General features: G+C 45.7%; 1 protein-coding gene across 11 annotated transcripts in view; it reads right to left on the reverse strand.

Moving 5' to 3' along the window:
- Nucleotides 1-25919, reverse strand: part of LOC140728114 (tensin-1-like) — a 429660-nt gene that overhangs the window by 184857 nt on the left and 218884 nt on the right. For 9 of the 11 annotated variants that reach the window (XM_073046317.1, XM_073046319.1, XM_073046316.1 and 6 more), the window contains one exon: nucleotides 20061-20099. The exons of the other annotated variants lie outside the window; for them this stretch is intronic. In XM_073046317.1, the coding sequence (XP_072902418.1) occupies nucleotides 20061-20099 (39 nt within the window). The remainder of the gene's footprint in view (nucleotides 1-20060; nucleotides 20100-25919) is intronic. 11 annotated transcript variants of the gene reach the window in all.

Genomic DNA, 25919 nt, shown 5'->3' on the forward strand with positions numbered 1-25919 from the left:
CACAGTATGTTTCAATGTGCACAGAACATCACAACTCTATACAGGCCCTTTGGCCCACAATGTTATGCCAATCTTTTAACCTACTCCAAGATCAATCTAACCCTTCCCTCCCACTTATCACAAGTTGGGTCTTTATTCTTTGGAGCGTAGAAGGTTAAGGGGGGACTTGATAGAGGTAAAGGGGGATAGATAGAGTTGACGTGGATAGGCTTTTTCCATTGAGAGTAGGGGAGATTTAAACAAGAGGACATGAGTTGAGAGTTGGGGGCAAAAGTTCAGGAGTAACACGAGGAGGAATTTCTTTACTCAGAGAGTGGTAGTTGTGTGGAATGAGCTTCCGGAAGAAGTGGTAGAGGCAGGTTCGGTATTGTCATTTAAAGTAAAATTGGATAGGTATATGGACAGGAAAGGGATGGAGGGTTATGGACTGAGTGCAGGTCAGTGGGACTAGGTGAGAGTAAGCGTTCGGCACGGACTTGAAGGGCCAAGATGGCCTGTTTCCGTGCTGTAATTGTTATATGGTTACATGGTTATCCCTCCATTTTTCTATCATCCATGCCTATATAAGAGTCTCATAAATGCCGTTATTGTATCTGGCTTCACCACTGTCCATACAGTCATCACTCTCTGTGAGATAAAACCACCTCTGACTTCCCCTCTTATACTTTCCTCCAAAATGATACCTTCAATTAACCATAGAACCATAGAACACTACAGCACAGTACAGGCCCTTCAGCCCTCCATGTTGTGCTGACCCATATAATCCTTAAAAATAAGTACTAAACCCACAATACCCCATAACCTTCCATTTTTCTTTCATCCATGTGCCTGTCCAAGAGGCTCTTAAATACCCCTAATGTTTTAGCCTCCACCACCATCCCTGGCAAGTCATTCCAGGCACTCATAACCCTCTGTGTAAAAAACTTACCCCGATCTCTCCCCTAAACTTCCCTCCCTTACCACACCACACATACCACACACACCTTTGAGATGAGGGAAGAAACCACTGAAATCCAGGCAGTCACAGGAATGACATGCAAACTCCACGCAGACAGCACCCAACGTCAGGATCGATCCGGGCTCTCTGGTGCTCTGAGGCAGTAGCACCACCTGCTATGTCTTCATGGCTCCCATATCTCCTCTTTGCCTTCTTCTCTCTATGCTCTTCACCCTCCTACAGGGTGGGTCTAGACTGGCAGTTCCTCCTCACTTTTATTGAGAAATAAACCCTTGTAAAACCTCTTGTAAACCCCAAGCCCCACACCCTCTGATAACTCCATGGCATCTCATTGCAGTAAACCTCAACATGGAACATAGAACATATTACACTGAACACAGAGCATAAAACATCATAGAAACAGGCCCTTCGGCCCACAATTTTGTGCTGAACTAATTAAACTAGTACTTAAAAACTAACTAAATTAATCCTGTCTGCCTACCCAAATCCATCCCACTCCATTCTCTGCATACTCATGTGTCTCTCTAAGAGTCTCTTAAAAGACTCTATTACACCTGACTTCACCACTGCCCCTGACAGCACAATCCAGGCACCCACCATTTAAAAAACTTGCCCCTCACATCTCCTTTGAACCTACCTCTGCACATCTCAAATGCAGGCCCTCTGCTATTAGATATTTCCACTCTGGGAGAAAGACACCGGCTGTCTACTCTGGCTGCGTCTCTCATAAACCTACCCCCTCTGCCTGCACGCTGCAGAGAAAACAACCAAGTTTTCCCAGCCACTTATAGCACATGCCCTCTGATCCAGGTATCATCCTAGTGAATGTCTTCTGCACCCTCTCCAAAGCCCCCCATCGTTCCTGGTAATGGGGATGACCAGAACTAAATGCTATACTTCAGAAATGGCCTTTTATAAAGCCGCAACTTAACTTCCCAATTCTCGAACACAGTTTGTACCAGGAGTATCTCTGTTTCCTGCCATAGAAACATGGAAATCTACAGCCCGTTACAGGCCCTTCGGCCCACAATGTTGTGCCGACCATGTAACCTACTCTAGAAACTGCCTAGAATTTCCCTACCACATAGCCCTCTATTTTTCTAAGCTCTGTGCTCCTATATAAGAGTCTATTAAAAGACCCTATTGTATCCACCTCTACCAGTGTTGCTGACAGTGCATTCCACACACCCACACTCTCCTTTATATACAATTCGAGTAAATTTAACCAGACCGCGTCAGCTCCCTCCATAATGCCCTCCCTCTGCCCGCTTCATTCCTTCAACCTGCCCAGAAATGGATGGCTATATGCCATTGGGTAATATTTTCCAGACTGTATATTAAGAGTTCCCCACCCTCCCTTCACATCGATTCGGTTCCGGCTGGCATGCAGTTATTTGAGATATCGCTGCCTTATTGTTTTTCTGAGCACTATCTTTGCTTTCTTGAACTTTACCCCCCTCCCCCCTGATCAAGCCTCTCCCCTAAGCTCACAGGTACATTGAGCCACCTCTAGGGCCACAGGTGCGGCTCTGGGGTCTCCTCTGGCAAAGGGCACCCTCGGTGGTGTTCGTAACTCAGAGGGTAGGAGGATTTGAGCTGCTGGTCTGGCTGTTATCCACCTGGACTCAGTCTGCACCCATGTCTGCCCTGCCTCGTTTCATCTTATCTCACCTGACCATCAGCACCTCACCCACTAACTTGATCTGCCCATCCCTTCAGCCTGGCACCGAATGTTAGCATGCACTTGGGTGAACTTGACTCTGCTTGGCTTGGATTTATTTTCTTGGCCCTAGCTAGTTTGCCTTCGATTATTAATCTACTGATGCCATAGAACAATTACAGCAAAGACAGAGGCCATTTGGCCTATTGTATCCATACTGACTCTTTCCCAGTCCAATTCAATTCTACCAACCAGCCCTTTCTCCAGGGCAGGCAGCTGTTCCTAACCCTGTACAAATCCAATTCCTTCTTCAAGGCCACAATGATACCTTCCTGCATCCTGAAGATTCACAACATCCAACATTACAGGACAGTACAGACCCTTTAGACCAAGGTGTTCTGCCGATACTTTAACCTACTCCAAGACCAATCTAATCCTTCACTACTACATGTCCTTCCCATTTTCCATCATCTATATGCCTAGTTAAGAGTCTCTTATATATCCCTAATGTATCTGCCTCTGCCGTCGCCCGTGGCAGGGCATTCTACACACCCACAACTCTCTCACCCACCATATTAAAATTTGCCTCTGACAACCCCCCACACTTTCCTTCAATCACCTTAAAACTATGCCCTCTCATATTAGCCATTCCCACCCTGGGAAAATGTCTTGCTGTCCACTTGATCTTTGCCTCTTATCATCTTGTACACCCCTGTCAAGTCACCTCTCATTCTCCTTCACTCCAAAGAGATAAGCCCGAGTTTACTCAACCTATCCTCAGAAAACATGTTCTCTAATCCAGGGAGCAGCTCTAAACTTTCCACATCCTTCCTATAACAAGGCAGCCAGAACTAGACTCAATACTCCAAGTGTGGTCTAATCAGAGTTTTATAGAGCTGCAACATTACCCCATGGCTCTTGAAATCAAACCCCTAACTACCGAAGACCAACACACCATACGTCTTCTTAACCATCCTATCAACTTGCTTGGCAACTTTGAGGGATCTGTGGACGTGAACCCCAAGGACCTCCTTGTAGAGTGGTGGACAATAGCCAACCAAAGAGGTAGATCCTGATTCTGGACACCTAGCACCATCAGAGAGTTGAAGCTCAGCATTTTAGATCACATGTACATTGAGACATGCAGTGAAACGCATCACTTGTGTCAACAACTAACACAACTTAACGACGTAGAGCTTGCAAGTGTCACCACACATTCCAGTCCCAACATAGCACATCTATAGTACTCAGAAGATCAACACAAGCAACAACAAAACAACCTTTACCCTTGCCTTTCTCCATGACGTTACAAATTTCCCTCACCATGTATAACTCCAATTCCCTCTTTAAGGTCACAACGATACCTACCTCCATGTCATCTACAGGAGGTACATTCCAGCTTCCAAACAAAAACTACATAAAATAATTTTCCCCATCTCACTCTTCATATATCATCTCTTCTTCTGGCCTAGAGAAGACTGCAGGCCTGTAGATGGAGTTAGACTAGTCCTGAAAGGCTTAGACAGAGTGGACATGGAGAGGGAGTTTCCTATATAGTGGGAGAGTCTAGGAGCAGAGGGCACAGCTGCAGAATAGAAATACATCTCTTTAGAACAGAGTTAAGGAAGAATTTATTTGGCCAGAGAGCAGTGAATCTGTGGAATTTATTGTGATGGATAGTTATTGAGGCCAAGTCATTACAGCAGAGGTTGACAGGGTCTTGATCATTCAGGGTGTTGAAGGTTACGGGGAGAAGGCAAGAGAATGGGTTTGAAGGGGATAATAAATCAGCCATGATGGAATGGCAGAGCAGACTCGATGGGCCAAATGACCTAATTCTTTTTCTATTTCTTATGGTTTTACAAGGCCATTCCTCACTCTTCTACGGTCCAAGGAATAAAGTACTAGTATGGCCAACCTCTCCCTATACTCAAAACTTCTAGTCCTTGTAAATGTTTACTTCACTCTTCCAAGTTTAACCTCATCATTTCTATAAAAGGGTGACTAAGACTGTTGACAGTACTCCAAATATGGCCCCACCAACATATGGCAACATTCCTACTCCTATACTCTGACAGCTATGGTGGGCGTGGGAATTAATACTCAGGGATGAGAAAAATGAAGACTCTGAACCGGGGTCTGAGTCACAAGGTGCCTCCTGAGCCTGATCTCCGAGATGAGTAAGCGGAGCAGTCACTTCACAGTCACAAACAACACGCTAAGCCTTCTTTCCCCAGGAGAGTCCAGTGATGCTTACAAGAATCAGTTTGGTTCACCATATGTTTGTGGTCTTTGGCTGCTGTAGCCCATCCACGTCAAGGTTTGACGTGTTGTGTTTGAAGATGCTTTTCTGCACACCACTGTCGCAACACATGGCTATTTGAGTCACTGTTGCCCTCCTGTCAGCTTGAACCAGTCTGGCCATTCTCCTCTGATTTCTCTCATTAACAAGATGTTTTCACTCCCAGAAACACTAGATTTTTTCTTTTCGTTTTTGCACCATTCTCTGTAAACGCTGGAGACTGCTGTGCGTAAACATCCCAGGAGATCAGCAGTTTCTGAGATACTCAAACCTCTCGACTTCTAGCTATCCTCCTTCCTCTCCCCCCACCCCACCTTTTTATTCTGGCATCTTCCCCCTTCCTTTTCAGTCCTGAAGAAGGTTATCTTCCCGAAAAGTCGACTGTTAATTCTTTTCCATTGATGCTGCCTGGCCTGCAGAGTTCCTCCGGCATTTTGTGTCTGTGTGTTGTTTAGACGACCCTGTCTGACACCAACAATCAAAGTCACACTTCTTCCCATTCTGATGTTTGGTCTGAACAACCACTGAACCTCTTGACCATGTCTGCGTGCTTTTACATGCTAAAATGCTGCCATGTGATTGGCTGCTCAGGTATTCACATTAATGAGCAGCAGTTCGGGTGTACCTAATAAAGTGGCCTTTGAGTATACACTTACACGTAGTAGCAATTCGATGTGGAGTGTTGGTGTGATGTGCAACAAAAAGGACAATATTCAACAATTATAAAGAACAAAGAAAGATATAAAAATAATTCAGAGATTGTAAGTGTTTACAGTGCAATGGCGTGACCTGGTGATGGAGTGGGTGGGGATGGGGTCTAACTGGAATGGTTGATCAGACTAACTAGCTGAGGGAAGAAGCTTTCAAGATGAATTGAAGTTTTTGTTTTAATAACCATAAAGCAACTTGCAGAAGGGAGCTTTTGGAAAAGGCAGTTAGTGCCCGCAATGAGTTTTACTGCCCGCTCCTTTGTCCTGGACACACACGGTACTGCAGTAATGGTGGACTGTAACTAATAGCTTTTTCTGCTGACCTGACCGTCTGCTGCAGTTTTAATCTGGTGTGAGAGGGTGCTGCACCAAACCAGGCCGTGCTGGCTGATGTGAAGACGCTCTCTCTGATGGCAGTGCAGTATGTTCTGGAGAAGATGGAATTTCACCAACAGCCGCAGGACCTTCTCCTCTGAGCCCCTCAGTCAATGAAGGAGAGGTTGTTCTCTGACAGGAGGTCCTGTGAGATGATCATGCAGTGAATGCTGACTATAGAGTTGTTGGCAATGAGTGAGTGGGTGCAGAAGAATCCTTGTCCCTTCCTTTACCAACCTTCATTCATTACTTTAACCCTTTGTGTTTGTTCACCTGCCCCCCACTCCCCACGAAGGCAGCCGCCCTCTAGAAATTCAACTCTTACACTCAGGGAACATCAGGGCATCAGAAATGGAACTGATGTTCCATGCTCAGTACAGCAGAGGAACAGGCCCTTTGGCCCATCATGCGTGGGCAAGCATAATGCCATTATGGGCACCACATCTCAAAGTCCTCCAGCATTTTGTGTTTCCCTCAGTAGCTGTGTGTCAAGGTGACGGCTGGGTCAGAGAGTTCGCCACAGTGACTCAATGGGTACAGACGCCACCTCACAGTTCCAGAGACTTGAGTTCGATCCCAACCTCGGTGTTGTCTGAGTGGAGTTTGCATGCTCTCCATGTGACCACGTGGGTTTGGCCACAGTGTGTTGTCCCTGGTTCAAAGTTCAATGTAGATTTACTATCAAAGTACTTATAACAGTAAGTCAGCATAAACCACCTTGAAGGTCATTTTGCTGCAGGCATTCACAGGAAAAATAATAGAATTTATAAACGAAGACTGACCAACAACCAATGTGCAAACGAAGACAAACTGTGCAAATAAAGTAAATAATACTGAGAACATGAGTTGTTGGGCCTTGAAAGTGAGTCAGTAGGTTGTGAAATCAGCTCAGAGTTGTGGTGAGTGAAGTTACCCAGACCAGTTCAGGAGCCTGATGGTTGAAGGGTAACAATGAACCTGGTCTGGTGGGACCTAAGGCTCATTGTGGTGAGTGAAGTTATCCACACTGGTTCAGGGGCCTGATGGTTGTAGGGTAACAACTGTTCCTGAACCTGGTGGTGTCTCTCCATTCCCTACATGCCGATGTGTCTATTGAAAAGCCCCTTGAATGTCACTACCATATCTGTTCCCTTCCCGCCCCTAGGCACCGTTCCAGGACCCACCACCCTCTATGAAACAAAAATCTGGCCCCGCACATATCCTTTAGACTTCATGAGTGGTATGGTAGCATAGCAGTTAGCATAACACTTTACAGTGCCCACAACTGGGGTTCAATTCCCACCACTGTCTGTCTCCATAACCATGTGTGTTTTCTCTGGGTTCCCCAGTATCCTCCCACATTCCAAAGATGTATGGGTCAGGGTTAGTGAGTTGTGAGCAGGTTATGTTGTCACCGGAAGAGTGGTGACACTTGTGGGCTGCCCCAGGACATCCTCGGACAGCGCTGGTCGTTGACGCAAATGTTGCATTTCACTGTGTGTTTTGATGTTTCGATATATATGTGAGAAATAAAACTACTGTTAATCTAATTTTATCATAATCTATGCCCTGTAGTAATTGAAATTTCTACCCTGGAAAAAAGGCTCCGTCTGTGACTCTAATAATTTTATACACTTCGATCTGATCTCCCCTCAGCCTCCGCTGTTCCAGGAAACAAACCAGGTTTGTCCAGCCTCTCATTACAACTTTGTGCCCTCTAATGCAGGCAGAATCCTAGTGAAACTCTTCTGCACCCTCTCCATTGCCTCGACATCCTTCCGCCAGGCCCATCTCTACATGATAGAAAGCCAGACCTCCAATAACCATGAGACTGAGTACAGGAAGGAGATAGGGGGCTAGTGGCATAACAACAACCAAGACCTTCAGAGGCAGCAAAACAAAAGAGCTAGCCATTGAGGCAGAGTACAAGCCCCCATAGCTGTCAATGGTATGGAAGCTGACAGGGTTGAGAGCTTCAAGTTGCTGGAAGAGAGCTATCACCTGTAACCTGTCCTGGTCCGACCACACTGACGTCATGGCCAGAAAAGTTCACCAACACCTCAACTTCCTCAGGAGGCTGAGGGGGTTTGTCCTGCCACACGGAAGTCTACAGACGCACCGCAGAGAACATCCTACCTGGATGCATCACTGCTTGGTATGGCAACTGCTCTGCCCAAGGCCACAGGGAACTGCAGAGAGTTGTGGACACAGCTCAGCACATCTCAGGAACACTCAGGTAAAGAAATCAATGAGCCCACCCACACAGACGTTCTCTCTTCTCCTCTCTCCCATCCGGCAGAAGATACAAAAACCTGGAAGCATGTACCACCAGACTCAAGGACAGCTTCCACCGCACTGTTATCCAATACCTGAACAGACCCCTTGTACAATAAGATGTCTCACAATCTACCTTGTCATGATTTTGCACCTTATTGTCTGTCCACTCTGCCCTTTCTCTGTAACTTTATTCTGCACTCTACTATTGTGGTTACCTTATACTAACTCCATGTACTTATGTTTTGGAATCTCCCGTACGGATGGCATGCAAAAGAAAGTTTTTCACTGCTTATTATCTGTTTGCACTGCAGTTTCTTTGTAACTGTAACACTTCATTTTGTGCTGTTATTGATTTCCCTTGGTCTACCTCAGTGCACTGTGTGGTTATTTTATCTGTATGAACAGCATGCAAGACAAGACTTTCACGGTACCTCAGTACATTTGACGATGCTTACACCAATTCCAATTCTGCTTCTAATCTGAAACTCACAGGCACAGTCAAACTTACTTCACCTCGTTACAAGGACGTGGAGGCTTTGGAGTGAGTGCAGAGGATACTTACCAGGGTGCTGCCTGGATTAGAGAGCATGAGGGAAGCCCGAGCAAGCTAGAGCTTCTCACTTGGAGTGAAAGAGGACGAGAGGTGACAATGGAGGAGTATAACATGAAGAGAGGCTTAGATAGAGTTGACAGCAAGAAACTTTTTTTTTCCAGGGTGGAAATGGTCAGAGGACATAATTTTAAGGTGATTTGAAGAGATTACAAGGGGAATGTCAAAGGAAGGTTTATTGCTGAACACCCTGCCAGGGGTGGTGGTAAAGGTCAAATCATTAGGGACATTTAACAGACTCTTAGATAGGTACATGAATATGTGGGAGAGAAGGGTTACACTGATGTTTGAGTATGTTAAAAGGGCCAAAGGGCATAGTGTTCTATGTTCTACATTATTATGGCCTTGGACTTTATTGTCTACCTGCACTGCACTTTCTCTGTGACTATGACACTTCATTCTACATTATTACTGTTCTATCTCAATGCTATGGGTCATGTATTGATCTGTCTGGACAGTATGCTGTATACTGTATACTGTACCCCGGTATTTGTGACAATAATAAACCAATTCCAATCTGAAACGTACAGGCATAGTCAACTTTATTTCAGTGTTTCTCTGCCTCCTGCCTCAGCTGGGTGCGTCTCAGCCTAGTGTCACGCCAGATATAAAGCAGGTTGTCCCTAGCACATGTTCACCCAGATGAGAAACATCTGTATGGACAGAGGGCTGTTTGACAGCTCAGGTGCGGGACACCACTGTGCAGCAGACTCAGGTGGGAGGTGTGCAGGATGCCATGAGCGGAGCGAGGATTTTGTGAGTAACTAATGCATTTTTGTGTACAATAAACATGCATTTTTTTGCAGGGCCATGTTTCTCCGGTGACTCTGCCAAGGTTCCACACCCAGCAATGTTCACTCCAAGTTATATTTGGCAGTCAGGGAATCTCGTAAAAATGAGCAAAGACCTCAGGCTCAGAAGGGTTGAGTCATTGTCCACTGGGTTGTTCCCACCCCTCCCGATCACTTCTCCTTTTATGAAGGCACATCTGGTTGGGTTAGGAGATCTTAGCTCAGAGACTGAACCTATTGATATGTAACTGCAATCTGCAAATTGATTTTCCATGGGTTAGGTGGGGTTGAGTACTTTCCCTGCTATCTGTCACACACCTGATGACGTTAACACTGTTTCTGCCTCTCCTATCATCAGCTGAGGCTTTGAATACAACCACTGGCCATTGTGCTGTACAGCCACAACACAAATGGAGTTTGGGTATGTCACCAAAAGCCCCCAACAAATTCCTACAGATGGAGAGGATTCTGCCTGGTATGGAGTCTCCACTGCCCAGGACTGGAAAAAGCTGCGGAGGGTAGCTCCATCGTAGGCAGTAGCCTCCCCAGTATCAAGGGTGTCTTCAAAATGCGATGACTCACAAAGGCAGCATCCAACATTAAGAACCCCATCACCCAGGACTTGCCCTCTTCTCATTACTACCATCGGGGAAAAGGTACAGCAGCCTAAAAACACACACTCAGTGTTTTAGGAACAAGCTTCTTCCCCTCTGCCATCAGACTTTTAAACGGTCAATGAACCTATGAACACTACCACACTATTTTTGAACTCTTTTTGCACAACTTATTCAATTTAATTTTTTTTCTTATTTCTTATTGTAGTTTTTTATGTACTGCACTCTAGTGCTGCCACGAAACAAAAGATTTCACAACCTACATCGGAGATATTAAACCTGATTCTGATTATAATTCTGTTATGCTTGTGACAGTGTGGGTTTCCTCCCGGTGCTCTCAGTTCCTCCCACATCCAAAAGACGTTCCAGCACATCGGCTTTATTTGACACATGAACATCGAAGCAAAGTGTGGAATGCGACATTTTGCATGAAAGCAAATCAGCGAGGATTGTGCTGGGGGCAGCCCACAAGTGTCGCCATGCTTCCAGTGCCAACATAGCATGCCGATATCTTACTAACCCTCATCCGTACGTCTTTGGAATGTAGGAGGAAACCCATGAGCATACAAACCCCTTACAGATGGCAGTGGGAATTGAACCAGGACTGGTGATTGCAGGTGCCCTAATAGTTACCCTACCATGCCACCCTCTATTTACAGAGTCATAAAGCACAGAAACAGGTCCTATGGCCCAATTAACTGACAGCTGACCAAGATGCCCATCCAAGCTCGTCTCATTCAGCTGCATTAGGTCCATATCCTACTAAACGTTTCCTATCCATGTACCTGTCAAAGAACCTTTTAAATGGTGTTAGTGTACCCGCCTCGACCGCTTCCTCTGGCAGCTCATTCCATATGTGAACCACCTTCCGGGTGAAAGGTTCCCCTTCAAGTTCCTACTAATTCTTTGTCATCTCAGCTTAAACCTGTGCCCTCTCGTTCTTGGTTCCTCAGCCCTGGGGAAAATTCCTATTTATGCCCCTTATAATTCTATACATCTCTATAAGACTAACTCTCAGTCTCCTATGCACCAGGGAAAATATCCTAGCCTGACCAACCTCTCCCTATACCTCGTGTCCAGTCAATATCCTCATAAGTCTTCTCTGTATTCTGTTCAGCTCGATAGCATCGTTCCTATAACAGGGTAACCAAAACTGAGCAGCAGACCCCAAGTGCTACACCATACATCTTTAAGATAACCTCCCAACTTCTACACACAATGCTCTGATTAATGAGGACCAGCGTGCCAAAGGCCTTCTTCACCACTGTTTCTACCTGTGCCTCTACTTTCTGGGAACCATGTAGCTGAACTCCAATGTCCCTCTGTTCTGCAACACTTCCCAGAGCCTTGCAATTCACTGTGCAAGTTCTGTCTTGGTTTGACTTTCATAAATGCAACACCTAGACTTTATTTGAATATGCACACCCTTGGCCCACTTATCCAACCAATCAAAATCCCACTGTGATCTTTAAAAACCATCTACCCTGTCTATGACATCACCAATCTTGCGTTGTCTGCAAACTTAATATCCTCGGCCCTGGGGCTCCACAAGATTGCATCCTCAGCCCCCAGCTCTACCCCTGTACACTCGTGACTATGTGGACAGATTCTGCTCTAAACCCATCTGCAAGTTTGCAGATGATACTGCCAGAGTGGGATGCATCTTGGATGACAATGAGTCAGAGCACAGGAAAGAGATAGATAGTTTAGTAACATGGTGTCATGACAACGACCTTTCTCTCAATGCAAACAAAACAACAGAGTTGGTCATTGACTTCAGGAGAGGGGGAGGTTTGAAGAAGAGAGAAGTTCTTAGGAGTGAACATCATCAATAGCCTGACCAGGTCCAACTGTGTTGACACCATGGCCAAGGAAGCTTGTCAATGCGTCTATTCCTCAGGAGGATAAAGAAAAATGGTCACGTACCTGTCAACAACTCTTACCAGTTTTAATCGAGGTAGCATAGCAAGCATGCTGTCCAGATGCAACACAGCTTGATACTCCAACTGCTCTGCCCGGGACCCCGAGAAACTGCAGAGAGTTGTGGACGCAGCTCGGCTCATCACAGGAATAGCCTCCCCTCCATGGGCTCTGCCTACACTTCCCACTGCCTCAATAAAGTGGCCAACGTAATCAAAAACCCTACCCATCTCAGACGTTCTTTCATACTCCCCCCTCACATTGGACGGAAGATACAACAGTTTGAAAGCACGGACCACCAGTTTCAAGGGCAGCTTCCATCTATCCCCCTGTAGATAAGATGGACTCTTGACTTCACAATCCAACTTGTTATGTCCTTGCACCTTATTGTCTACCTGCTCTGCACCTTCTCTGTAACTGTAACACTTATTCTGCATCCTGTTATTGTTTTCTCTTGTTCTACCATGTTACACCGTGTAATGATTTGATCTGTGGAAACGGTATGCAGGAAAAGCTGTTCACTGTATCCTGGTACACATGACAACAATAAACCAATTCCAAGTCTAATCTTCCAATGGGACGACACTAGTCTGATCTCCCAGCAGGACGCATCTCTTTCCCGTTGGTTGTTTATCAGTCTTTATGTTTCATTTTCATAAAATCTGTTGTGTTTCTTTAGTTTCCTGCAAATGTCTGCAAGAGAATGAATCTTTATAGCATACTGTGACATATATGTACTCTGATAATAAATATACTTTGAATTTGAACGGCAGCCTCATCTCAGAGTACAGTAGAATGTCCCAACAGAGACCTGCCCATGTCCACTCCCAGCGAGCTACCATGTACCTCTAGGTCTTTTTTCTTCTGGAACACTAATACATTATTTCACACTGGTATGAGTTGAATGGCACCTGGCATTTATTTTTGATCCCAATTGACCTTAGACAGACTTATTCACTGTCCAGCATGCCACCAATTTTGCTGCCATCTACAAACTTATTAACCATTAGTTAAAAGTTAAAGTCTGTCCCGAGCCTTATAGACTCATCAGGCTGGAACTTATGCTGGTTTCCATGGTGTGAAGAGACTGCGAGTACGAGACTCCGCCCACCAGATAGGATGCCAGTCTACCATGAGGTTAACCCCCAGCTTTTTGCCGGTACCCATTTTCAGCTGGGTGGACTGGAGCAGTGTGTGGTTAAGCGCCTTGCTCAAGGACACAACACACTGCCTCGGCTGGGGCTCAAACTCATGACCTTCAGATCGCTAGTCCAATGCCTTAACCACTTGGCCACGTGCCACACTTATCAACCATTGCCACCTACATTCTCTTCTTCATCATAGATATAGATGACAAGCAACAGTGGGCCCAGCAACAATCCCTGTGGCACACTACAGGTCGCAGGCCTCTAGTCAGAGAAATATTTCCCCACTGCCACCCTCTGACCCTTCCACCCGACCAATCTTGTATTCAACTGTCACCTACTGGACAAGCCAACTAGAGAATGTTTATGAAAGGCTTTGCTAACGTCCATGTAGATCATGTCTACCACTCTGCCCTCATCAACCTTCTTGGTCAGCTCTTCAGAAGCTCAATCAAATGCAGCTCCGTGAAACCTTGGTTGGACCACAGTTGGAGTGTTGTGTTCGGCTCTGGTCATCTCATTATAGGAAGGATGTGAAAGCTTTTGAGAGGGTTCAGAGGAGATTCACCAAGATGTTGTCTGGATTACAGAGTATGATTTATGGGGAGCAGTTGAGCAAGTGAGGGCTTTTCTCTTTGGAGCGAAGGTGGATGAGGGATGACTTGATAGAGGTTACAGGATGATAAAAGTTGTAGGTGGAGTGAACAGCCAGAGACATTTTCCCAGGGTGGAAATGGCTAATACAAGGGAGGCATAATTTTAAGGTGATTGGAGGAGAGTATAGCGGGGATGTCAGAGAGTGATGGGTGTGTGGTCATGGTAGAAGGAGATACATTAGGGACATTTAAGAAACTCTCAGATAGGCACATGGATGATGGAATAATGGTGTGCTATGCTGGAGGGAAGGGTCAGATTGATTTTGGAGTAGGTTAAAGGATTGGCACAACATCGTGAGCCAAACCACCTGTCCTGAGCTGTACTGTTCTATGTTCTATTAAATTTGTGAAACACAATCTTCCATGCACAAAGCCATGCTGACCATCCCTATCCTGCCTTTCTCAAATTAAATAGATCCTGATCCTCAGGATCCCTCCAGTGCCTTTCCCACCACTGAAGTGAGGCCCACTGATTCTGATACTGAGGCCTGCCTGCGTCTCCCGGAAGCAACGCCACAGGGAGAATCTTACAGCGCAGGGTGTCCAGGAATTGTTAGGCTCTCTTCTCTTGACTGGCTTTTGGCAGAACGCTACAGGGAATGTGAGAAGGCCTCCCACTGGCTCAGTGATTGTTTGATCACTCAACCAGCCAGCTCACAACCCTGACCTCCTGTCACAATGTGACAGGCTTCAGTGCCAGGAAGCTATTTCTGATCAGCTGTCACCACACCCTGTGTCTCCGAGTGAGTATCAGAGTTTGCAAGAGAATGGTTGCACAGGGGTACACAATGGTTGCACAATGTGGCCACAAGCTCAGTACTGCCACTCTCATCCAATTCTGGGACCCTCACGTTACTGGGGGAGAACACCAATAGCCTTTTCTCCACCTCACTACCAGTGCTCCAGATCTGAGAGCCCTCACTCCCTCTGGCTGTTAGACTCCACCCTGCCTATGGAACTTTACAGAGTCATTGCTTATTCAGGGTGAAGGTCACAATGCAACTGAACAGTTATTCTAGGTGAGGGTCAGTACCTTCAAATCCTTAGCACTGCTGTTCATTCAGTAAGGAAAGGATCTTCTTGTATGTACATTTGACATTTATCGCTTGTTATCTGGGATCACTTGTGGGAAACAAGATGTAACTGATCACAATCTGCTTTGCGGTAACTGTTCTTCTACAGACGTGATTAGCACTGATTAGAGATTACTGAAACATGTGTGAGATCGAGGCAGCAGCGGACTGCTTTCGACTCAGGGAAGGAGGGAATTCACCAGGCTGTTGCCTGGATTGGAGACGTTTGTTCATGGGAAGGGACTGAACGGGCTGGTCTTTTCACTGGAGGGAAGGAGGCCAAGAGGTGTCCAGACATAAGTGTGTAAGATTATGAGAGGACGACTAGGATACATAATCACAAACACAAGAGATTCTGCAGATCCTGGAAATCTACGGCAACACACACAAAATGCCGGAGGTACTCAGAAGGGCAGGCAGCACTATGGAGGGAAACAAACTTTCAGGCCAGAATGGAACAGGGTATATAATCAAACTCTTTTTCCCTTCGATGGGGTATCAAAATCATTGGCTATTTATTGGCTGTTGATCATAAGGAACTTTAACGGGCATTGAGATTTTTTACAGCTGCACAATAGATCTATAGAACAGAGAACAGTACAGGCCCTTCGGCCCACAATGTGGCACTGACCTTTTCACCTACTCCAAGAGTAATCTAACCATTCTCTCTCGCATGGACCTCCATTTTTCTTTCATCCATGTGACTATCTAAGAGTCTCTTATAACGTCCCTAATGTATCTGCCTCTCCCACACCCACTGCTCTTTGTGTTAAAAAAACTACCTCTGACATACACACAATATTTTCCCCCAAACACCTCAAAATTATGCCCCTTTGTATTAGCTATTACTATCCTGGGAAAAAGTCACTGGCTATTCAGTTGACCTATGCCTCTGTCTCATCATCCTTCGCTCCTTAAAGAAAAGACCTAGCTTGCTTAAACTTTCCTCATTTAAGCAAGATTGCTCCTCTTGCTAAAAGAGAGGTAAAAACTAAAACCTGTAGGTTAGGAGTATTTAAGGTTATATCTTCATTTGCAATAATACCAAACAAGGCAGTAAGGGGATTCGGGTCAAATTGGACCCTAAAAAGTTGAGAGAAGGTATGAAATACTTCCCGCCAAAACTTTTCAATTGTAGGGCAAAACCAAAACATATGAATTAAAGAGGCATCAGCAGAGTTGCATTTATTACAAAGTGGAGAAACATTCGGGTAAAAACTGGAGAGCTTCTGTTTAGAAATGTAAGCTCTGTGAACCACTTTAAATTGTAGAAGAGAATGACGAGCACAGAAAGATGATTTATTAACCCGTTTAAGAATTTTATTCCATCTATCATCAGAAATCTGACAATTTAGGTCATCCTCCCAAGCTTTTTTTATTTTATCTAAAAAGTCTTGTCTAGAATCAATCAACAAGTTATAGATACCGGTAATAGAACCATTAACAAAAGGTTTTAAATTTAAAAGGTTTTAAATTGCTTAAATGGAAGGAGTCTACCCCTCCTACACATCTTCAATGGCTACGTGATATTATGTCGTATTTAAATTTAGAAAAGATCCGCTGCTCAGTCTTAAATTCGAAACAATCTTTTTATGATATTTAGGGACCTTTCCTAAATTACTTTTCCAATTTATAAAGTTTAACAGTGCACAGACTTTTATGTTTTTATCTTCGCTTCTTAAGTGAATATGTTTTTTTTTAATTATCCATTGTTATCCATCAGCTTTTTTCTTTGGTAGTTGGTAGGGGTTGACTTTTTTTTATATATAAAAAAATTTATTTTATGATGTATGACCTATCTTTAAATTTTTGATTACAGAGTGGTATACCTTTATGTGTTATGCTATAACATTTTGATCAATTTTATTACAATACATGAATGTACACAAGTTATGTTGAGATGTATCTATGTGTTGCACTCTGTAAATCTTTTTTTTTCTTCTGAATAAAAATATTGTAAAAAGAAAAGAAACTTTCCTCATAAGACATGCTCTCCAATCCAGGCAGCATCCTGGTAAATCTCCTCTGCACCTTCTCCAAAGCTTCCACATCCTTCCTATAATGAGGTGACCAGAACTGAGCACAATATTGAAGTGTGGTCTAACCAGAGTTTTAAAGAGTTATAACATTACTCATGGTTCTTGTATTCGATCCCCTGACTAATGAAGCCAACACACCACACACCTTCTTAACCACGCTGGCAGCTAGCCGGGCAGCTCTGAGGGATCTGTGAACTTGACCACAAGGATTTTCTGTTTCTCCAAACTGGTGGTGAGACTGGAATATTGCATACAATTCCAGATGACAAGATGAACGTCAAACATACATACAAACTGATCCTTTCTTTACCAAATAAACAGCAGTGCTAAAGAGCTGCAGATACTGACCATACACAGGAAGGATGTGACTAAGCTGGAGAGCTGCTAGAAAGTTTCACAGGAATTTAGCTGCAACAGGAGTACTTAAGTTATGAGAAGCTGGGACTGCGGAGCAATGGAGGATGAGAGGAGGACTAATACAGTTTTATCAAACCCATGAGTCACAGAGTCATAGAACAGTACAGTGCAGAAACAGGCTCTTTGACCCATTTAGTCCATGCTGAGCTGTTATTTTGTCTCATCCCATCAACCTGCACCTGCACTACACCACACCCTCTACAGTTGAGGAAGTTTGGTATGGGCCCCCAGGTCCTAAGAACTTTCTACAGGGTACAATTGAGAGCATCCTGACTGGCTGCATCACTGCCTGGTATGGGAACTGTACTTCTCTCAATCACAGGACTCTGCAGAAAGTGGTGCGGACAGCCCAGCGCATCTGTAGATGTGAACTTCCTATGATTCAGGACATTTACAAAGACAGGTGTGAAAAAAGGGCCGAAGGATCATTAGGGACCCTAGTCACCCCAACCACAATCTATTCCAGTGGCTACCATCTGGGAAAGGGCACCACAGGATAAAAGCCAGAACCAATAGGCTCCAGGACAGCTCCTTGCGCCAGGCCATCAGGCTGGTTAACTCACGCTGACTTGAGTGTATTTCTATGTTTTATTGACTGTTCTATTTATCATAAATTACTACAAATTGCTATGATTGCACATGGCACATTTAGATGGAGATGTAGCGTAAAGATTTTTACTCCTCTTGTATGTGAATGACGGAAGAAATAAAGTCAATTCAATATACCCCTCCCATCTATCCAAACTTCCGTTAAATGTCGAAATCAAACCTGAATCTACCATTTCCACTGGCAGCTCTTTTCACACTCCCAACACCTTCTCAGTGAAGAAGTTTTCCCTTAATATTTCACCTTTCACCCTTAACCTATGACCTATGACCTCTCATCTCACCTATCCTCAGTGGAAAAAGCCTGCTTGCATTAACCTTATCAATACCCCTCATAATTTTGTATACTTCAATCAGATCTCCCCTCATTCTCCTATACTCTAGAGAATAAACACAGAACATAGAACATCTAACATAGAAATCCACAGCACATTACAGGCCCCTCAATGTTGTGCCGATCATGTAACCTACACTAGAAGCTGCCTAGAATTTCCCTAGCACATAGCCTCCTATTTTCCTAAGCTCCGTGTACATATCTAAGAGTCTCTTAAAAGACCCTATTGTATCTGTCTCAACCACCATTGCCAGCAGTGCATTCCATGCACTCACCACTCTCTGTGTGAAAATCTTACCCCTTACATCCCCTTGGTACCTATTTCCAAGCACCTTAAAACTATGCCCCCTACTGTCAGCCATTTCAGCCCTGGGAAAAAGCCTCTGACTATCCATACGATCAATGCCTCTCATCATCTTATACACATCCATCAAGTCACCTCTCATCCTCTGTTGCTCCGAGGAGAAAAAGCTGAGTTCACTCAACCTATTCTTATAAGGCACATTCTCCAAGCCAGGCAACATCCTTGTAAATCTCCTCTGCACTCTTTCTATAGTTTCCACATCCTTCCTGTAGTGAGACGACCAGAACTGAACACAGTACTCCAAGTGGGTCAGCCCTATATAGCTGTAACATCACCTCATGGCTCTTGAACTCAATCCTATGGTTGATGAATGCCAACACACCATACACCTTCTTAACAACACTGTCAACCTGCGTAGCAGCTTTGAGTGTCCTATGGACACGGAGCCCAAGATCTCTCTGAATTACACTGCCAAGAATCTTACCATTAATATTATATTCTGCCTTCAAATTTGACCTTCCAAAATGAACCACTTCACACTTATCTGTGTGTAACTCCATCTGCCACTTCTCAGCCCAGTTCTGCATTATCTTATACACCTCTAAGCTATTCAACCTTCCCTTATAACTCAGATCTTCAAGTCCCAGCAACGAATTGTAAATTTTCTCTGCACTCTCAATTTTATTGCTATCTTTCCTGTCGGTAGGTGACAAGAACTGCACACAATATTCCATATTCAGCCTCACCAACCTCAGCACAACATCCCAAATCCTGTACTCAACACTTTGGTTCACTTACAACATCACAAGTGACCAGAATTCTCCCAGTGACAAAATCTGTTGCAGTGATCAGATTCATCGTCAGTGACCAGACCAGTCTCCTGTGACCAAGACTATCCTGGGGACCCGCTCCACCTCTAGTAACCAGGAATGTTCCCAATGACCAGACCCATCCCCAGTGACCAGATTTACCTACAGTGACTAGACCTACCCCAGTGGCCAGTTTGGTGGTGATGAGTGTGGGGTGCTAGTCTGGTAGGAAGAATGAGGAGAGATGATGTGATTCTGAGGGCACAGCGAGAGCGATGTGTTCAGTTCTGGACCATAGCTGGAGGGAAGTTGTGAAGCTTTGGAGAAGGAGCAGGCGAAACTGAAATTAACTTATGGCAATGAATATGGCCATTGAAACTCTAGGAATCGCCCCGCCACTAAAAATTCAGAAACATCTCGCCTCACACCACCCTCCCTCCAGCCCTGACCACACTGAGACAAGGTGGAAACTTGAGCTTACCACTTCATAGTTCACTGGAGACGCACACAGGGTCGAGACCTGCAAGGGAAGAGAGACGACAGGTGAGGTGGAGGGGGGCAAGCGAAGTCATCCAATGAGCCAGGGTTCCTGATCATCTTGACCCTCCACAGTTCTTCGGCGGCCTTTCGGAGGAGCTGCCTTCTGCACTCCTCCAGAAGCTCCAAGAAACTGTGGAGGGTTGTTGACCATCACAGAAACCAGTCTCCCCTCTCTGGTTCTGTCTACACTTCATGCAGCCTTGGTAAAGCAACCTGTGTAATTAAATACTCCACCCAGCACAGGCATTCTCTCTTCTCCCCTCTCCCTTCGGTCAGAACGTACAAAAGCCTGAAAGCACCTACCACCAGGCTCAAGGACAGCTTGTTAAGTCATTCCCTGTATGATAAGATGGGTGCTTGACCTCATGATCTACCCTGTTATGATCTGGCTCCTTATTGTTGCCTGCAACTGTAACGGTCTGTAACTGCAACACTTTATTCTGCGTTGTTCTAGTTTTACCTCATTCTACCTCAATGCACTGTGCAATCAATTGATCTCTGTGCACAGTATGCACGTAGCACGGTGGTATGTACCATAGTGGTTTACAAAGCCAGCAACAGACCCTCAATTGCCGCCACTGTCTGTAGGGAGTTTGGGCATTCTGTCCATGGTAAAGTTTCCTCAAACACTCCAAAGACGTATGGGTCGGGGTTGGTCAGTTGTGGGCACGCTATGTTGGCACTGTCAACTTGGCCACACTTGTGGGCTGCCCCCAGCACATCCTCAGACCGTGTTGGTTGTTAACACAAATGACAAATGTATATTTCAGTGATTTGCGATGAATAAAGCTGACCTTATCTTTAAGCTTCCTCTCTGCCAGCAGATTTCTGAAAGGTCCAAAAATTCGCGTACACTATTTTCCTCTCTTTTTGCACCATGTATTTTTTATTCCTTATTTTCACTTGTGGCATTTTTAATATTTTGCTCTGTGTTGTTGCCACAAAACAACACATTTTACGACATTCACTCAGTGGCCGCTTTATTAGGTACACCTGCTCGTTCATGCAGTTATCTCATCAGCCAATTATGTGGCAGCAACTCAATGCATAAAAGCACGCAGACAAGGTCAAGAGGTTCAGTTGTTGTTCGGACCGAACATCAGAATGGGGAAGAAATGTGATCTCAGTGACTTTGACAGTGGAATGATTGTTGGTGCCAGATGGGGTGGTTTGCGTATCTCAGAAACTGTTGACCTCCTGGGATTTTCGTGCACAACAGTTATATAGTTCACAGAGAATTGTACAAAACACTAAAAACATTAAGAGCAACACACACAAAATGCTGGAGGAACTCAGCAGGTCAGTCTGCATCTGTGGGAAAGAGTAAACAGACGACATTTCGGGCCAAGACGTTTCTTCAGGAACCGGTGAGTGGCTGTTCTCTGGACGAAAACACCTTGTTAATGAGAGGGGTCAGAGGAGAATGGCCAGACTGGTTCGCTGATAGGAACTCAAATAACTACACGTTACAACAGTGGTGTGCAGAAGAGCATTTCTGAATGCATAATGTATCGAACCTGGAAGTGGATGGGCTACAGCAGCAGAAGACCACGATCACACGCTCACTGGCTATTTTATTAGGTACAGAAAGTGGTTACTGAGTGTATGTCAGTGATAATAAATGGACTCTGATTAAGTTCTTCACTGCATGTTGGTACAATACTAAACCATGTCCCTGGTACCAACACTTACAGCAGATGACCTGTCGCTCTCAGGCTGGGAGGAGTAAAGATGTGACTCCCCCTCTGCTAGAATCCGAATTACTCCACCAGCAGCCCAGTGGGTCATTAGCTGGTCATCTGCTTTGAACGGTGTGGCTCTTGAAGGCAATGCCAGCATTTATTGCCTATCCCTGACTGACCACATGGGGTGAGTCGGGACTCACATTGAGACTAGGCCAGGCAGAAAGAAAGAAAGAAAGAAGATAATAAAGACTTTTTTTTAATGATTAGTTTAACTTGTCACAGGGACATCGAAACCTACAATAAATGCCTAGTTTGTGTCAACAACAAGCACAGCTCGAGGGTGTGCTGGGGGCAGCCTGCAAATGTCACCATGCTTCCAGTGGCAACGTAACACAGTCACAACTCACAAACCCTAACCCGGACGACCTTGGACTGTGGGAGGAAACCAGAGCACCCGGAGGAAACCCACGTGGTCACGGGGCGAATGTACAAACTCCTTACAGACAGCGACAGGAATTGAACCCCAATCATTGGTGCTGTAATACACTTACAGACCACTTTATCAGGTACAGGAGGTATACTTGTGGTTCTGGCCCCCACAGTGGTGTTGGTGAGGGAGGTCTGGGATCTAGATCCAGTAACGTGAAGGGGTGGTGATGCATTTGCAAGACAGGACGGCGATGGACTTGGAGGGGAGCTGGTGGGTGGTAATGTTCCCCTGGCACCTGCTCCATGGGAGAGGTGGGTGTGTTTGGCAGGTTCTGACAGAACAGCCCGGCCAGAAAATGCTACAGTTGCCAGGTCTGACAGCAGAGGTTCGAGCGAAACATGTTTCTACAAATACTGGTTGGGAGGCCAAAATACTTCCAATCTAACAAACAAAAATAACCTTTCCCTTCCTGAGTAAACCCACCCCAATCGCCAGTGGTGAGACTCTACCATAAAAGGACAGGCACACGGAACACAGTTTGTCAAGGTACTGCGAGAACAGCCGACGAACTATGTAAACGTTTGGAACATGCTTTGGAGCTCTTTTTGTTTTAGTGAAGTCACTGGGCTTGGCAGACCTCTGCTATGGAAGGATCATAAATTGTTGACTCCCCCAGCGTGCCCTGGAAAATATTAAAATGCCATGCAATTTGTAAATCTTTTCTGGAACTCTTGATGCTTGCTGTACCTCAGGCAAGGTGTTTATGGAGTGAGTGTATGTGTGTGTGTACTGGGGTGGGTTTGTTAGTGGCAGTGAAATCTAGAGCAACACACACAAAGTGCTGGAAGTGCTCAGCAGGTCAAGCAGCATCTATGGAGGGGAATAAACAGTTGACATGTGGAGCTGGGACCCTTCATCAGGACTGGGAAGGAAGGGGGCAGAGGCCAGAACATGAAGGTGGGTGGAGGGGAAGGAGTACGAGCTGGCAGGTGACAGGTGAGACCGGGGGGGGGGGGGGGAGTGGTGAGAAGCTGGGAGGGGAATAAATGGAAGGGGTAAAGGGCTGAAGAAGTAGGAATCTAATAGGAGAGGAGTGGGCCATGGAGAAAGGGAAGGAGGAGGGGAGCCAGAGGCAGGTGATGGGCAGAAGAGGAAGAGTAAGAGGGGAACCAGAGTGGGGAATAGAAAATGAGGGAAGAGGGAGAGGGAAAGATTACCGGAAGTTAGAGGATTGATGTTATGCCATCAGGGTTGCACGAGGCTGCATCAGGAGGGAAACCAGAGGGAGGTGATGGGCTGGAGAGGAGAAGAGAAGGGGTAAGAGGTGACCCACAGTGGGGGAAAGAAAAAGAGAGGAGGAGGGAGAGATTACTGGAGGTTCGAGCAATTGATGCTCATGCTGTCAGACGGAATGTGAGGTGTTGCTCCTCCAATTTGAGTGTGGCCTCAGTAAAGGAGGCCAAGGACAGACACATCCACCAACTGGCTTCTCCTTCCCCACACTTCCTTATTCTGGTTTCTGACCAGTCCTGATGAAGGGTCTCAGAATGAGACGTCGACTCTTCATTCCCCTCCATAGGCGCAGCCCGATGTGCCAAGTTCCTCTAGCAGTCAGTGCGTGTTACTCTGCAGAGTCTCTTGTGTTTACGACACACAGAGCTGGCTGTTGTTTACATTCCTGCCACCCTCACACAGCTCGTGCCTGGCTTCCTCAGTTCTGTGCCGAGAAGGCACTTGTTAACTCACTCTTGGTAGCAATTAACTCCTTCCCTGAATCAAGGCTCTCGGCTGAACCAAAACACCGCCTGCTGGAGTAACTCATTGACGTGGGAGACTTCACTCTCTGGAACCTGGAGCAAAAGACACTCTAATGAAGGAACGTAGTGCACTGAGCAGCGTCTGAAACATTCGGAGGGGGAAACCCAAAGACCAAAGACCGAACTTGGAAAGTCTCCTTGGACTGGTTTGTCTGGAAGTCAGCGGCCTGTGAGCCTAAGAATCCAGGGCCAAGGACTGGGGCCCAGGGTTCGAGGCCTATGGGTGTGTGTGAGTGGGTGGGGATGTGGGAAAGGGGTTTGTTTTGCTGCATGTCGTGTCTACGTGGTTCTGCTGAACATTGGTGGCACTGGGAATGTGTGACGCCACTTGAGGGCTGCCCCCAGCATATCCTCGGGCTGTGTTGGTGGTTAGCGCAAATGAGACATTTCGCTGTATGTTTCGATGTACATGCGATAAATACATCTGAATTAGTGGGAGGGAGGGGGGAAATTTTTACAGGACCAGGTTTGTGACGTAGGGTTTTAAGAGACACCCCTGCCTCTCCCCACTGATGCTGCCTGACCTGCTGAGTTTCTTCAGCATTTTGTATCTGTTACTGGAATTCCAGCTTCTGTAGAATCTCTTGTGTTTACGAGTTTCTCCAACAGACTATCTGTTGCTGGAGGAAAAGACGACCTCGATTTGCCACATGTACACCGAAACACACAGTGAAGCGTGCCATTGGACAACAGTCCGAGGATGTGCTGGGGGCAAGCGTCGCCACACGTCTGGCACCAACTTGGCACACCCGCATCTTTGGACTGTGGGAGGAAACCGGAGCACGTGGAGGAAACCCACACGGTCACAGGGAGAACATGCAATCTCCTTGCAGACAGTGGTGGGAATTGAACCCAAGTCACTAGCACTGTAAAACTTTGCCCGAACCATGCTCAGACGGCCAAGCAGCATCTGTGGAGGAGAGACATGGGCTCTCAACCAGAAACACAGACCATCCCTTTTGCTGCTCGATCCACTTCTTCCCTCCAGCATCTACAGTCTATTGTGTCTCCATTAATTATATGGAGACCAGCTGCTGCTTAGGCAATGGTCAGTGGTAAGACTCCATCCAACTAACCAGTATCTCAGCACCTCTCACCTCACCAAAGGCACAGATGTAAATATCAACACACAACACACTCAAAATGCTCAGGCAGTTCAAAGCTTCAAAGCTTCAAAGGTTCATTTTATAATTAAAGTATTTATGTAGAATGCAACTCGGAGATTTGTCTTCTCCAGATAGCCATAGCATACAGCAAACCGCCGTAGTTGAAAGAAAGACTTCAATCCCCCCCCACCCTGCACAAAAAGAAACAAGAACTTGCAAAACTCAACCCCTCCCTCACACAAAAACTAACAGATGGCCCACATGGTTAAACTCAGCAGGTTAGGCAGCATCGATGGAGGGAGAATAAAGAGTAGGCAGGCCAAGACCCTTCATCAGGATTGGAGAGGAAGGGGGGAAGATTCTGCTGATGCTGGAAATCCAGAGAAACACACATACAAAATGCTGGAGGAACTTAGGAGGTCAAGGCAGCATCTATGAAGGGGAATAAATAGTCAGCATTTCGGGCCGAGACACTTCGTCACACAAATTAGACCGGGTAAGTCACTCTAACCTTCAAACCTGCCCCATCATTCAAAAAAGTGTGGGGCAACATGGCGGCATGGGAGCTAGTGTAACATAATCACAGACTGGTTGCATTAGCATCTGATACAGATGGCACCAATGCACGGGACTACAGGTGACTATAGACTTGGCCAGCTCCATCATGGGCACTGCCATCCCTACCATTCCGGGCATCTTCAAAAGGCGATACCTCAAGAAGGCAATGTCCGTCATTGGGGACACTCTCCGCCTGGGACACAC

The sequence above is a fragment of the Hemitrygon akajei genome, chromosome 5, assembly GCF_048418815.1.
Source record: "Hemitrygon akajei chromosome 5, sHemAka1.3, whole genome shotgun sequence".
NCBI classification, from domain to species: domain Eukaryota; kingdom Metazoa; phylum Chordata; class Chondrichthyes; order Myliobatiformes; family Dasyatidae; genus Hemitrygon; species Hemitrygon akajei.